The 13,684-nt window shown below is 39.5% G+C and overlaps 1 protein-coding gene across 12 annotated transcripts in view; it reads right to left on the bottom strand.

Moving 5' to 3' along the window:
• Positions 1-13,684, bottom strand: part of MAGI2 (membrane associated guanylate kinase, WW and PDZ domain containing 2) — a 794,831-nt gene that overhangs the window by 50,201 nt on the left and 730,946 nt on the right. For all 12 annotated transcript variants that reach the window (XR_006165279.1, XM_042792123.1, XM_042792119.1 and 9 more), the window contains one exon: positions 5,142-5,280. Coding sequence is in view for 11 of the 12 variants with exons in the window: in XM_042792123.1 (XP_042648057.1) it covers positions 5,142-5,280 (139 nt within the window). In the remaining variant the exon portion in view is untranslated. The remainder of the gene's footprint in view (positions 1-5,141; positions 5,281-13,684) is intronic.

Raw genomic sequence — 13,684 nt, forward strand, 5'->3', positions numbered from 1 at the left:
GAATTTAGCACGATGTGAAGAAACAGAGATTCCAAAAATGCGCAGTGCAACCCCAGGACTTGTCTTTTAATGAAGTCAAACAAGATAGGGGAGTTAAAGAACCACCATTGTGAAAATCCATAAAGCACCAACCAGCCCCATGGCTCAGCTTTCTTGTTCACCAAACCTCAATGATTCTGGTTCTCACAACTCTGTGTGTGTTAACATCACACAGTGACATAACATGCTCAGGGCCAGATCCAGATTTCCAAGACAAGGCAATAGAAAAGTTTTCCAAAATCTCAGTGTGAAGGGGCTGAAGTCTTTAAACCTGGGAAACAAATTAGCTTCCTTCTATATGTTCCTTACAGGTGAAATTCAGTGTTTCTGCTCCATCCACAGTGACAGAGAGAAAGCATCTGGTGCAGGAGGTTGTGGCTTCCTGGAGGGATGGAGTCCACCTAGAAGTGCTAACCATGCCTCAGCCTCCTCCACCTTTATGCGCTGTTTACAATTATTCGGTTATAAGACTCATTGTTTTCATATACTGTTAGGAGCTTTGAGTAATAAAAGCTCCAGTCAGGAAAGGCTAGGAGCAGTAAGCCAGAAGAAGCAGGCTGCCAGGACTGCTGGGACTGAGAATAAAACATCCCAGGCTTTCCTGGGGACTGTCTTCCATAGATATTTAGAAAAAAACAGTGGTTGTTCTCAAAAAAACCTGTGGCTTCCTGGGGCTGATCAATCATTAGAATTAACTTGCCTCTTGCAGACTCATTGCTGGATGGAGAGGCTGTGATTTGTTAGTTTTACTTAATCTTTAATGTTACTATTTTGGGATTTTGTGAACAGTTTTCCCATGTTTTGCCTTTAGGGATGATGCTTTAGCCCAATGTTTGGCTGTGCAATGTACATGTCCTTCTCACGGTGTTTATACAGTTACGGCTAAGGCCTGAAATATATGAGCATCTGTAATTAGGCTCCCACAGTGTGAGCAGACAGATTTTTAAAAGTGCTGCACAGCCAGTAGCTCCTGCTGAAGCCAGGCTATTTCCTCTTAGGTAGATACATACACAGGGAATTAGGCAGCCATTCCAAGAAAAATCTTGGCCAGTCATTTTATTCAAATTGTATTTAATGCTGGTCTAAGTCCTCAGTGCTACAGTGATGACTGAGAGTTTTGTGTCCTGTGACATGTATGAAACCTCACACTCCCTCCAGCCAGACCTCCCAGGCATTAAGTATGTTTTGGGATCAGGATTCCCGTCAGTACTTCTAGTCTTTCTTGCACAGTAGTATGATTTCTTACTATGATTTTGTTCTTTGGAGAACATGGCTGGCAGGCTAGTTCCTATGAAACGTGACGCTGATGTTCTTTGGGTTTGGATGAGCTGTGATAATTCACCTTCTGTGGAACCACAGTTCCTCTGGCTGTTCTCATCCTCAGCAAACATGTTCTGAAATGCTGGGTGATAAAACATCTGTTTTCTAAGCTTCTTTTGTTGCACCCTGCTGAGAAATCAACCACTGTTTTGGAGCATTAATCATATCCATGCTCCTTCCCATATATTTGGATGCTACTCTGCACTCTACAAAGGGATTTTTCCCTCTGAAGTGTTCTGGGATCTCTGGAATTTATCTTCAAGCAACATCAGCAGCTGGAGTTGAGGTAAATGATGCATTTGCAACACACTTTATTTCTTCCCCTAGGTTCGAATAGTGCTTCAGCTCAGCCAGAATTTTCTGAGATGTTCTTGTAGGGACAGATTTCCAGGCAGCATAAACTGACATAACTCATTCAGGAGATTTACATCCTCCCAGGAGCTTGATCTTTGTTTCTTCACTGAGTGCTTTCTTTTCAATGCACATTCTTTTCTTTCACAAATCACTTCCTTACCATTGATGGTTTTTCCTTAACACTGCTTCTTACTGATGTCAACCACATCATGATTCAAACACTGATTTGTCTTCCACTTAAATATATACTGCCATATTTTGTACTAACAGAAACATAGCTCTAGAATTTAAAAGGCATTGATTATATTGCACAAGGAAAATAAAAAAGTTGAAGACTGAGAGACAATAATGTGATGGTTTTTGGCAGTTTGGTTTAGGTTGTTCTAGGCAAGATTCCTTCTTTTTAGAGCTGTGAGGCTGAATGCCACTGCTGTTGGAAAAGTACTACAACAGACTTGGGAAGTCTCTGACCATCTTGCTTGACAGAGACTGAGAGAGAATATTGAGGAAAGGACCCTGGTACACTTGTTCTGTTTTTATATTTTTCCCTATACTTCTGCTGCACACCATCATTGCAATCCAGGCACCAGCTCAGTCCTCCAGCCTTGCATTTTTATACTCAGCTAAGACATATTTCCTACTGATGGTCTCCAGAGCCGGACTCTGATGAGAATAAGAAATATTTATGACATGTACTTGCAAAAAAAAAAAAAAAAAACCAAAAAACAAAAAAAACCAAACCCGATTTTTTCAGTAAAAAAAATCTTCAATTAGTGTTACATCTCAACTGTGCAATTCTGGTGGGAAAAAGAGGGTACTACTAAATATTGACTAGTTTATCTGCAGTCCACAGGACCACTTTGTCCTCAAGCCTACTGTCACAATCTTCTCTGTGTTTAAGTTTTCTATTTTTTGGAAAGGACATCCTTTTTGGAGGTCTCTGTCATTAATACTCTGACAGACGTTCTTTGCAGCACGATGACTTACCCTTGAGATCTGGACTTCTCAAGACATATCCTTCTGTTTTATTTTTTTCTGTTCATTAATTTCTGCTTTTAGCTTCCTAAGCATGCTGCTGTTGGTTTTTATGTGTACTTTCTGTTTGTTCTTAGGGTATATCTCATTGTTTTGGGAAATGACCTGGATAGGACTTTAATGTCTCAGTTAATTTCAACAGGCATATTCTCATTTTGCTTTCATTCTGCCTGCAAATTTGACACAGCACTAATATTCCTCTGCCTGAGTAACGCACATGTTAAGAACTGCAGACATCTTTTGCTATGATGCTTTCTGGAGGCTGTGTGTACATTACAAAGTAACTCCTGAACACTTTTACTGCTTTTTCAGTGCAGTAGGACAACACAGCTTTCAAGCACAGATGCTTAGTTCTCCTATATGGAGCTGTAAGCTGGGGATGCAGCTAGGAAAATGATCTGATTAAACAGCACTTCTTTGTAGCAATTTTTATTTTGCAGTAATCTGCATTTTTACACAACTGATTCTAAGCATTCCAAATGTCTTTCTGAATGGCAAACATGGCTTTGAACAGTCCTGTGAAGTAGTCTCATTTCTTTTTGTTATCACTGTAAACTGTGTCTGCATTTGTAGTGGTTTAGTTGTATTTTCAACTCATGTTCTTCTGGGTAAGGGAAGGTTTATGCACATTTATGCCTGTTGGGAGATTTCTTTTCCCAAAACAATGATATTTACACTGAACATTTTTTTACATCTATTCACATTTTCTTATGGTTCCGGAATAAGGTTCAGACTTATAATACAGAAGTGTATTTTGGATCTCCCATAAACCTTGGTTTAAGAGCCATCTAGAACTGGGATCTTATGAAAGTCAGATTTGAAATGGGTCTGAACTGCAATCTATTCTTCACTCATAACAGCCTCTTGTGACACCGCCTAGATTAAATTGTTTTCTGAGGAACTAGAGAACTGCTGGCATATGGTTCTGCTGTTTGAGAAGGATTACTACCACTACATCAGTTCTGGACATTTGTTTGTTTCTTTTCATTAAAATTGATGGACCTCTTCCTGCCAAAGAGTTTTGGAGTTGATCTGAATCTCTGTTGGAGGTCTCTCGGAAAGGATTATACACTGGGTAAAATTGATATTAAATGTTTTAGTACTGATTTATCATAATCCCTGAAAACCAGTTTGAATTTGCTCCTACTCGTCAAAAGTATAACTCACTAAGTTTATAACCAGATGAGTGGGCTATGGCCCATCCTTGCTGCCCTTATTCAGAAGCTCTTGAAATCTGGCAGAAAGGCAACACACACTATTCCAACAGCCACAGAACAGGCTCTAGTTTAGAAAAGAAAATGCTGCAACTACCATGTATACTGATGGCTGGCAAAGACCTGACTTTCAGTAGAGCTGACTTTAATGTCTCCAACAGAGGTAATGAATTTATGTTGGTAACAAAGACTGACCTGAACCTACAGTTAAGACTAAGTATTACTTTGAATTTTCATATGCTACTGCAATTGCTGATTCTAATGGGAAATTATGCTGGAACTTCAAAAATAACATTAGAAAATTTTAATAGAGTTTTGGACCTCCTAGCATAAAGAAGTCAATGAATTTTCATTAAAAAAACCCCTTTTCCTGTGAGATTTCAGGCCTAGCTGTGCATATCATAGAACTTATGTAAATATATGACATTGTCACACCATACTTTAGAATAAGCCCTGATTTAAATTTTTAAAAAGAACTTTTTGTCTTTGAAATTGCCTTTGGATAATTTATTTTTTCTTGTCATTTAAGTAGTGAAATAAGGTTTGTATATTGTATAAATGACTCATACTTCTTGAAATACTCAAAAAAAGTCCCAGAAGTCCCTCTGAAACAAGAGAAGAATGGATCCTACCTTCTCACCACAGTGAGAAAAGTCCCAGAGTTTGCTTCTACTTGATCATTCATGTGTATTGTCAGAGATAATATAATGGGTGAGGTTGTCAAAGAAATAAGTACATTCTTGTTAACACTTTGAGTTTAAACCAGAGCCACTTAACTGCATGGCAACAAGATCATCTGCTGTGATTCAAAATGTGCAGAGAAGTACCAATAGAGGAAGAAAAGGACAATTTATTGACAAATCAGCAACTCCCAGCACACTCACAGATGTCCCCTAAAGGGTTCAAAGTGCTTCCTCCAATGCAGACCCTATAAGCCATTGCCTGTGTCAGGAGGGCAGCAGATGACAGTGAGGTACACACGTATATGATATTGAGCCAAAGAAACACTTATATATGTGAGTAAGTCCACCCCTACTCAGGTAACCACCTATGTCCATACTTAATGTGCCCCAGGGCATTACAATATACAAATATTTGAAATTTCTACTTAACTCAAAAGCAATATAATTATTTTATATAGGTTCATGCACATAGAAAAATGTAAAGATGAAAACCCACCATATTCTGGGACCTGGCCTGTTCCACGTTTCAACAACAGTCGCACTCTCCTGCCACCAGACTTGATTAGCTCTATTGCTCTGGCATGTGTCATGTCCCTTGTGCTTTCTCCATTGATTTCAATTATTTGATCTCCTACCTGTCAGGCAAGAAGAATACTGAGTCAGACAGAATTGCAGTAAAATGAGCGTTTCAGAAAGAGACATATTCAATGGATCACAGGTTACCTGAATGACAGACAGACACATCAAGGTAAATTTGTTCCTGTCTGTCTGAGGGGTATTACTGGCAGATTAAACAATCTCCAAAGTGGATTCTGAATGTGGTATATCAAATGCTGCTCGTTTTCCGCCAAAATCAGTGTAATGCATTTGTAACTTGATTCGTGTCTTCTACATGCAAGAGGGTATTTTTTAATTGCTTGATATATTGGAATCACTGGAAACATTATCTGTGCTGCACCTTAACTTACAGTGTTGTGTGGGCCCAAGACCTTTGTTGCATTTAACTTTCTGTCTTTGTAGAGAAAAGAGGCATTCAAAGCACAAATAGAAAGATTCATCATTTGAATATCTAAATCTTGGTAGTAAACTTTCACACTATATTAAGAGTTGTTATGAAGCAAGCTATTAAACAAGGAAACGTTAGTGCTGTGGCACAGGACACGCAGGTTTTCTGGAGTTCTTACAAGAGCATGATTTGAACTATTTATCCACAGGAGGTTTTTGCTCAAAGCAAGCAGAGCCCCTAGGTGAGCTGTCTAGTTAGAGCAGTTAACTCCAGGGCTCTGATTACAGATTTCTGCCACCCATCTCCTGGCCACTTTTCCAGTCAGACCTAACGTCATTATTATTTTTCTGTCCCTATTTCTATGGCTGTAAAATGGGGCACTGATGTCTGCATCTTCTATTCACCCTGATCCCCCTCCCAGCTTTGCCTCCCACTGGGATGTTTTGGTTTTGCTCTTCTTTGCGTGAGAAGAGCTGGCTTTTGACTCTGGAAACCTTCTCCATGAATAGGGGAGCAGTTGCTTTCAGCTGTTCCTGGCCAGCGTGGCAGACAGCACGTATAGGAACAACAACTGCACAGCTTGTTTGATGATGCAATACCACAGCCACTTATTTAGTGAGAGAGAGTTAAATGAGCAACACCCTGAGGCACCATGTGAGCCTTGAATTAGCAGAATCACAGCTTTTGGAGCTCATGTTTTGCAGCTGCACTGCAGAAGTCTCCCAGCCCCATGGGTGGGGTGACCCCAAAGAAGCCCAGGAGGAGGGTTGATTTGGAGGTGCATGTCTGGGTGATGGGCAGCCAAGAGGGGTGCATGAAGGTCTCAGTTGAGTGGGTTCAGCAAACTCGTTTATCAGTGCTAGAGGAGCACATCTGCTTGGCAGGCTCACATCTGCCTCAGTCTGCATTCACAGCTTCCTCACCATGCGTATCCACTACACTAAAACAGCAATGCTGCATGCATCCTACAGAGGGTTTTAAGGAGCCTATACAGATTTCAAGATGACGGGCACTTCCTTCTCCTCTTAGAAGCCTGTCTTTGCTGGCCTTGATTTTCTGTTTAGTATGTTTTCTTTGATACTATTGTATTTCTGTCAACTAAAAGTGTAATCCTTCAGAGGCTTTCCTTCCTTCCTGAGTTTGAAATATAGTATTTACCAAATAAATGTGCATAATATGAAATATCAACAAAACTCCTAGCATCAAAGAAAACTGGAAGGGATGTCAAGAAGTTATCTAGTCCCTACTTTTGTTCAGAGACAGAAATAATGCTACTAAAAGCACTATGGCAGTGTTTCTCAATAGGAATTCATACTTTTTCAATAGGAATTACAGTCTATTTTAATAATTCTCCCAGGACCCTGTACACAATCTATGCCAGTGCTTTACTTAACTAGAAAGCCATTGATCCGAATAAAAACTCTCAGCCTTGCTATCACACTTTGTAAATGCTGCAGACTGAGCCATAGAGGAAAAATATCACAATTATTTTGTACAAGGAGGCCCTATTTTTGCAGTGCAAATGTCTTCCTTAGTGGGTCTTCTCTGCTAGGAAGAATCCATTTGGTTATACCATGCAGTACACATTTTTAGACATTTCTGATGACCTCCAGGCCACAGTGAGACACAGCGCAAGTGCTCTCTGGATTGTGAAGAGATCTCCCCTGGGTTTGGCCATGTAGGGCTGTTTGCATCACTGTGACTTGTAGAGCTGTTGGTAGGATGTGTTTGCTGCACACGCTTGGAGAAAAACTGGAAAATGTCTCTTACCACTTCCCTAACACAGACAGCAGATGGATTTGTAGCATGCCCACAAGGATACTAGTCAGGCCAAATACAGACAAAATTCAACCAGTTTGGGAAAACCTGTTTCTAAATGTCATGAAACAATTAAACCCTGGTAAAAATCCTATATAAGTAAACTCAGATTTTTCAAAGGCTTAAAGACAGCTCTTTTTTGTGTCACGTTGCCTGGATAGACCATGTTTTGCAGAAGGTATTTAAAATGATCTTGTTAGCATGTTTTGAGAGAAGTGCCAGATTAGATCAAATGAAGGAGGTGTTTTTAACACTCTTTGATAAATAGCTTTTAAAATGAGTACTGATAAAAGCTGTGCAGAGCACGTACAATCCTTCAAATAAAATCCTCTGCACTCCAGAGCAGAAAGACAGAAAGAGATTTTAATACACTTTAATATGTAAAAAGGTTAAGTTAATGTCACATTTTTCCCTTGTTTGCCTTTCTTCTGTTCTCATTGGTCAATATGCACGAACTATCTTGTATTAATGTAACCTTTTCTGTATTTCAGTGGATTAAAATATTTTTCTCTCTGTAGGCAGCACGAAGCTGATTTGATAGTTCCTTTTATTATAAAATCTTACGTGCAAATAACCCGAGAAAGCTTAAAAAAGGCCAGCATCTTGGTTGTGTGACTGAAGGAGAGGAGAGAAACAAGTTTGAAAAAATTAGGTGCTCTGAAATTTGCATCAGAAAGTGTGAGACAAGAGGTAAAATGAATAGTCGCAGGAGCAGCAGGTTAATTGTCTTCCATGCATTTGTGTGTCGTGTCTGACTGATATATAACTGAATCATACTGCCTTTGCAGCACAAGCCCAGCTCTGATTAGATAAGAAAAACAACAAGGAAGAGAAATGTTGCCAACACTCTTACCCTGAGAAAAGCTTCACTTAGACTTTACACTCATATCCGGGAAATTCATGCAGAGGAGAAAACCTTGACTGAGGAGTGGTTTCCTACATGTCTAGTAATGTACAAATTCCTATTATTTTTTTCTAAAGTTAAACACTTATAACCTCCCCTTCCTTCCCCTCATAGATGTAGATTCTCTTATGTTTGGTATGGGAGGAAACCATGCTGTATGCTTTCTCTTTGTCCAGGCATTCAAATGTGTTTTCTGTCCCATCTTTTCTATTGTGGAATAGATTTTTAGATATTGAGGGGCTATTTCCGTCTTTTTAAAATCCAGTGATTGTTTAAGAGAAGCTTAGATATACCCACATATTGAAGATACACACCAAGGTGAGGCCAGAGGTAATGGTAAACATAGAAAGAGGTCCAGAAAGAACCCAGTGTCTGCTATATGGGATCCTTATTACTCTCTTTTCAGGATTAGAAACTGATTCCTACAGTTTTATACCACATATGACATTTCTCTATACTTCTCTTCTGGTTTCTTCAAAGTCCATCCACCTTCTCCAAACTCCAGATATTACTAAGTCAGGGGGTAGGCAGAACAGATCAAAATTATAACTTCCTTCCCATGTGGGAGAAACATTTATTAATAATGCTCCCAGAATGAGACCTTTGCTTTTTGTAACACATCAGATTTGTGACTCATGGTTAGCTTGGATTCTGAGATTATCCCCAGCAGTATTGTCTAGACAGTTATCCCCCACTTTACATTGTGCATCTGATTTGTGTGCCCTAAATCACAGTACACCTCAGTGAATTTTATCAGATTGACTGCTTTAGTATGAAATTTTCATTTTGAAATCTAAGTCCATTCCTCAAAGTCCTTTTAAACCCTCTATGAATAGTTATATCTTCACATCAGGAAATTTTATTTTATTATTTATCAATGAGTCTCCAATTATTAATGAAATTATTTAATTGATCTGGTTTCATCCTAGACCTCTCAGAACCACACTTGTAATTTCACCCTTGTAATTACTATTCACGAGCAAACCCTTCAGAGCAGCCTTTGAGAGGGAATATTTTCAGTAACCACATTATAGTGATTCCACCTAGAGTTTATTTCCCCATCTTTTTTCTACAAAGTTCGTAGAAGATGGTGTGAAAAGGTGAAAAGAAGATGCCTTGTACATTCTCATTCCCCCTTTTCTACAAAGAAATAAAAATGCAAATTGGAAATAAGAAATGAAATTTCGTCTGGTATGACAAGATTTGCTTTCCACAGCTTACTTCTTGTACTTCTTCAACTTTTTGATAACTTGTCACGGATTATTTCTGAGAATGAAAGTTAAAGGAACTGTTCTCTATTATTTAACTTTAAAAATAGGGAATATATTTTCCTTCCTCTAGTCTGCTACTAACTTTCTGGTCCTCAGTGAATTCTTAGATGTAATTACTAATAGTCCAGAAATTGCTTTCTCTTAGTTATTGAGCATACACAAACATCAGCACATTGAGCTAACTTGAAGCTGAGTACACTTTAAGCAGTTTTCTCCTTATTCTGATTGATACTAATTTCTCTTTGTTGAAGTTGATGTAAGTTTATGGTCCTTCTGTACATTTCAGTGAAGACTGATAAAAGAATGTACTGAATATTTCAGCCTTCTCCATATTCTCAGCAAGCAATGGACCTCTTTCTTCCTGTCTTTCATATTTCTTTTAATATATTTATGTTACCTTTTCTTGTTAGCTTTTATACTTTCCTTGCAGACTGCTTGGATATCATTCTGACACTTTTAATCTTCCGTCTGCATCTAGTGGGACATCAACCACCTAACAGGTGTCGCAGCATCAAGCTTTGAGTATCTAAATCTTTTATTGGGTGGCACTAGCTCCTTTCATAGAAGGTGACATATTTGATTATCAGAACATTATTTTTAAGAGGCATTTCAGCAAGCTGTCTTCTGTGGAGATATAAAACTTTTCAGATGAAACACCAGAATATTTTAAGAGATAAACTTCAGTGTAACAACATTATCATTTGGCATGGCATTTTGGTCCTCTTTTTTACATTTGTCCTGGTTGGGGCTGGACTAGAGTTCCCGTTGGTTCGGCAGCAGGAGGAGTGCTGCAGCACCCTGAGACCCCAGGGGCTCCCCAGGTCCCAGTGCCCTCACCTGTGTGCGGGGGCGGGGGGAGCACAGCTGGAGGGCTGGGCCTGGATTGGCCAATAGTCCATGTCACGTGACACTGTGCTCACTATATAAAGGCAGGAGTGTCTAAACTTACTCCAAATGTAGGCTATTTACAATTTTAAGTGTCTTTTGATGGTCATGAAAGATACTACATACATTGAGAAGTTAACATCTTCTGAGAGCCATTTGTTTTAACATCCATCACTAGGTGACACCATAGTGTGCCAGAATTCTCAGATATTGCCAGAAAATGTTATGCATAGCCCAAATTTCCTTAGTTTGGACCCCACCTGTGTGTAAGTACCTTCCAAAATAGTTATGGAGCTGAAGATGATAAGATCTGACCGATGCATTGTTGCTCACTGGCTTGCTTCAGATCGTGTCCCATTTTTATCAATCCTGACCTTCTTAAAGCTGTCCCATCCAGTAGAAAATCCTACGTGGAATCTATGCAGCTGTCAGTGATCAGGCACATGCTGAATATGTCCCCTGTCTTACGGCAGTTGTTATGATTGGGAAATCCTGGTACCTCCTAAAGAGGGAGTAAATTTAGCATGGAACTAAATTTACATGTATCCTCCTGAGCGCCACCTTTGGAAGCTGAAGGGATGCAAGACCTTTCAGGAAACCACAGAAGTGAGTTTTTAAGAGGTTTTATCTGTGTGCTGCTTGCTTAATAGACGATTGCATACCTATCTGTAAACCTGTTGTCTCTGGTGGCCTCCAGTGAGCCATCCAGTGCGTGGATTACATGTATTGCAAAAAGGAAAATATAATTTTACAACCCTTTTCTTGCAAATTTACAATACTACTCACTTCTGGGAGTGTTGCTGTGGGGCCTTTGTGTTTGGGATCACCAGCCGGGAGCAGGCGGCTATCGGTCGGCGGGTGGTAAGCAGCTGTATGCTACATTACCTGCTGATACTGCTGTCAGTGTATTATTCTGTTACTGTTATTAAACTGTTTTTATCTCAACCCGCGAGTCTCCCTTTGCCCCTCCGATTCCCTCCCCAGTCCCAAGTAGGGGGAGGGTGCGTGAGCAAATGCCTGGCATTTAGCTGCTGAGTAGGCTCAAACCACAACAACATTTTACACTCTATGGATTTAATTTTTGTGAAGAATTTAACAGAAAAAACAATTCCCCAAATCTGGAGAGTTAGCTATCCCTAGAATAGTACCTCCATCTCCCATGCCATTCGGATACAGTTTTTGCATAACAGCCTGAGAAGAAGCATGCATCCTAAAGTTTTAAATCCACAAATAGCAGGGAAAGCGTTTGAGAGCACAGCTCTTGAAATCCAGTATTTTAATCTCACAAAACCACAGACTACCTTCAGCTCTGATTTGTAACCTTCCTGGCAGCTTTCAGCAAAGACTACAAAGCCGGAGTGATCGACTGCACCCTCCAGCCGTTCCCACCAGTTTAAGGTTGAAGTGTGTTGGCATCCAGCCTGGGAAGCTTGCATGGCTGCTGCCTGAGCTGTATTTATTCTGAAGAAACATGCTCTTTGCAGCTATGAATCTGACAATTTTACACACATTGATTTCACATTGTGTTTCTTTCTTCCTACAGAATGTGGCCTTGGCTGAATTTCCATTCTGTTTGGAATAAATGCCTACCCAAACTCACTGGTTCTCTGCCTGACCCAATGGCATTTGATAAAGAGAATGCTCTTCTGTTATATTCTTACAATGTGCAAGCACAAAGTAAACACTGAATGCTTCCCCCCCTTAATGTTTTTAAATTTGAATATTAATGATTTAAATGTAATTATGAAAGTAGTTTGTGTGTATGGGAAATGTCTCTTAAAAAAATCTGTTTCAGTTCAAGTTAATTGAGATGCTCCATCCATGCGTAAGAACAACTGAGCTATAAAATTGGGCAGCATGTTTTCTGGCAATAATGAGAAGATAATATTCTAAGGAATGTTTAAGTGACATACTATTGATAGGTTAATTAGAAAGAAAATAGTAAAGCTTCTCTTAATCATTAGAATAAAGTGCCTTTATTACATGTGAGTTTATGTGCGAAATCTTTGTTCTGGCCATATTTTATAGTAATTATTACCTGTCTTGTTTAAAAAAGCCAACCATACATACAAACAGAATTTCAGAAGCAGGCTAAATCAGAAGAAAATGCATACAGCTTTAATGTAATAAAGAGGCTTTTCCTTGATCAGATGTACTTTTAGACTACTGATGATAGCCTTGTGTATGATTGCCCCTGTCATTGTGTAAAGAATAGTCTCTAAGCAGGTGTATAGTTGCTGGTTGCATGAAATTAAAATAATTGTGCGTGCACATTTTCATCCTATGTTAAGTGAGGAAATCTAATGATAAAAGCAGCCTCAAACGATTTGTGCAGAGGGCATTGCTTTCTGTCATTTTATTAATGCATTTTATAATTAAACCTCAGGAAAGGGACTAATTACACTTAATTCCTTTTATATGGGCATTCTGTTTTAATAACGGAAGCATTTTTTGCATATTATTTGTTGCTATTGTTATTGTTAATGGGTCCAAAAGGCTGAGAGATTGTCTCTACTTGGAGACTGAATAGCAACTCCAGAATATCTGTTTTGATGAATTTCCAACTACTATCAAGCCCTGATATCACTGCCTAGAGATAGGCCCAGGCTGGATATCTGCTGTACAAATTTCCTCACAGCAGAGAATCTGTAATACCTGGAAATCCCAGGTGTAATATGTAGCCTGAGCAAAGCTATGGGAGATTCTAGTCTTGGACTCCCTTCAATGCATTTTAGGTATGTGAGCTTGGGTGTCTTAGTAGAAAAGACATGGCATTTCTTTTTGGAGGAATTACACTAATGTATCCCATGCTACTTTTGAAGCAATCACCCATGAAGGTTTAGTGTCACAAACTCTTTTTCTCTGTGGCCAACCAGCTGTTTAAGCAGCTGTGGCTTCTTACCCCTGGGAATGCAGGGCCCTTTGCTCCCACAGAGAGCCACTCTGGCAGGGAGGGCATGCTGCGGGGAGGAGAGGGGCCACAGGACATGGACTGAGCTGTTGCGGAGTGAGAAATGGCTTTCACACCACTCCTCAGCAGGTGCTCTAGCTTTTTTTTCTTTTCACTTTCCCACCTTTTCCTGAGAGAGGGAGAAACATTAGAGGTGCTATTACAGAAATAGAGCTTGGAAAGTGGAAAATGTGCATGACTGAGT

This window comes from Tyto alba, unplaced genomic scaffold, assembly GCF_018691265.1.
Source record: "Tyto alba isolate M040663 unplaced genomic scaffold, T.alba_DEE_v4.0 Super-Scaffold_2, whole genome shotgun sequence".
Taxonomy (NCBI): domain Eukaryota; kingdom Metazoa; phylum Chordata; class Aves; order Strigiformes; family Tytonidae; genus Tyto; species Tyto alba.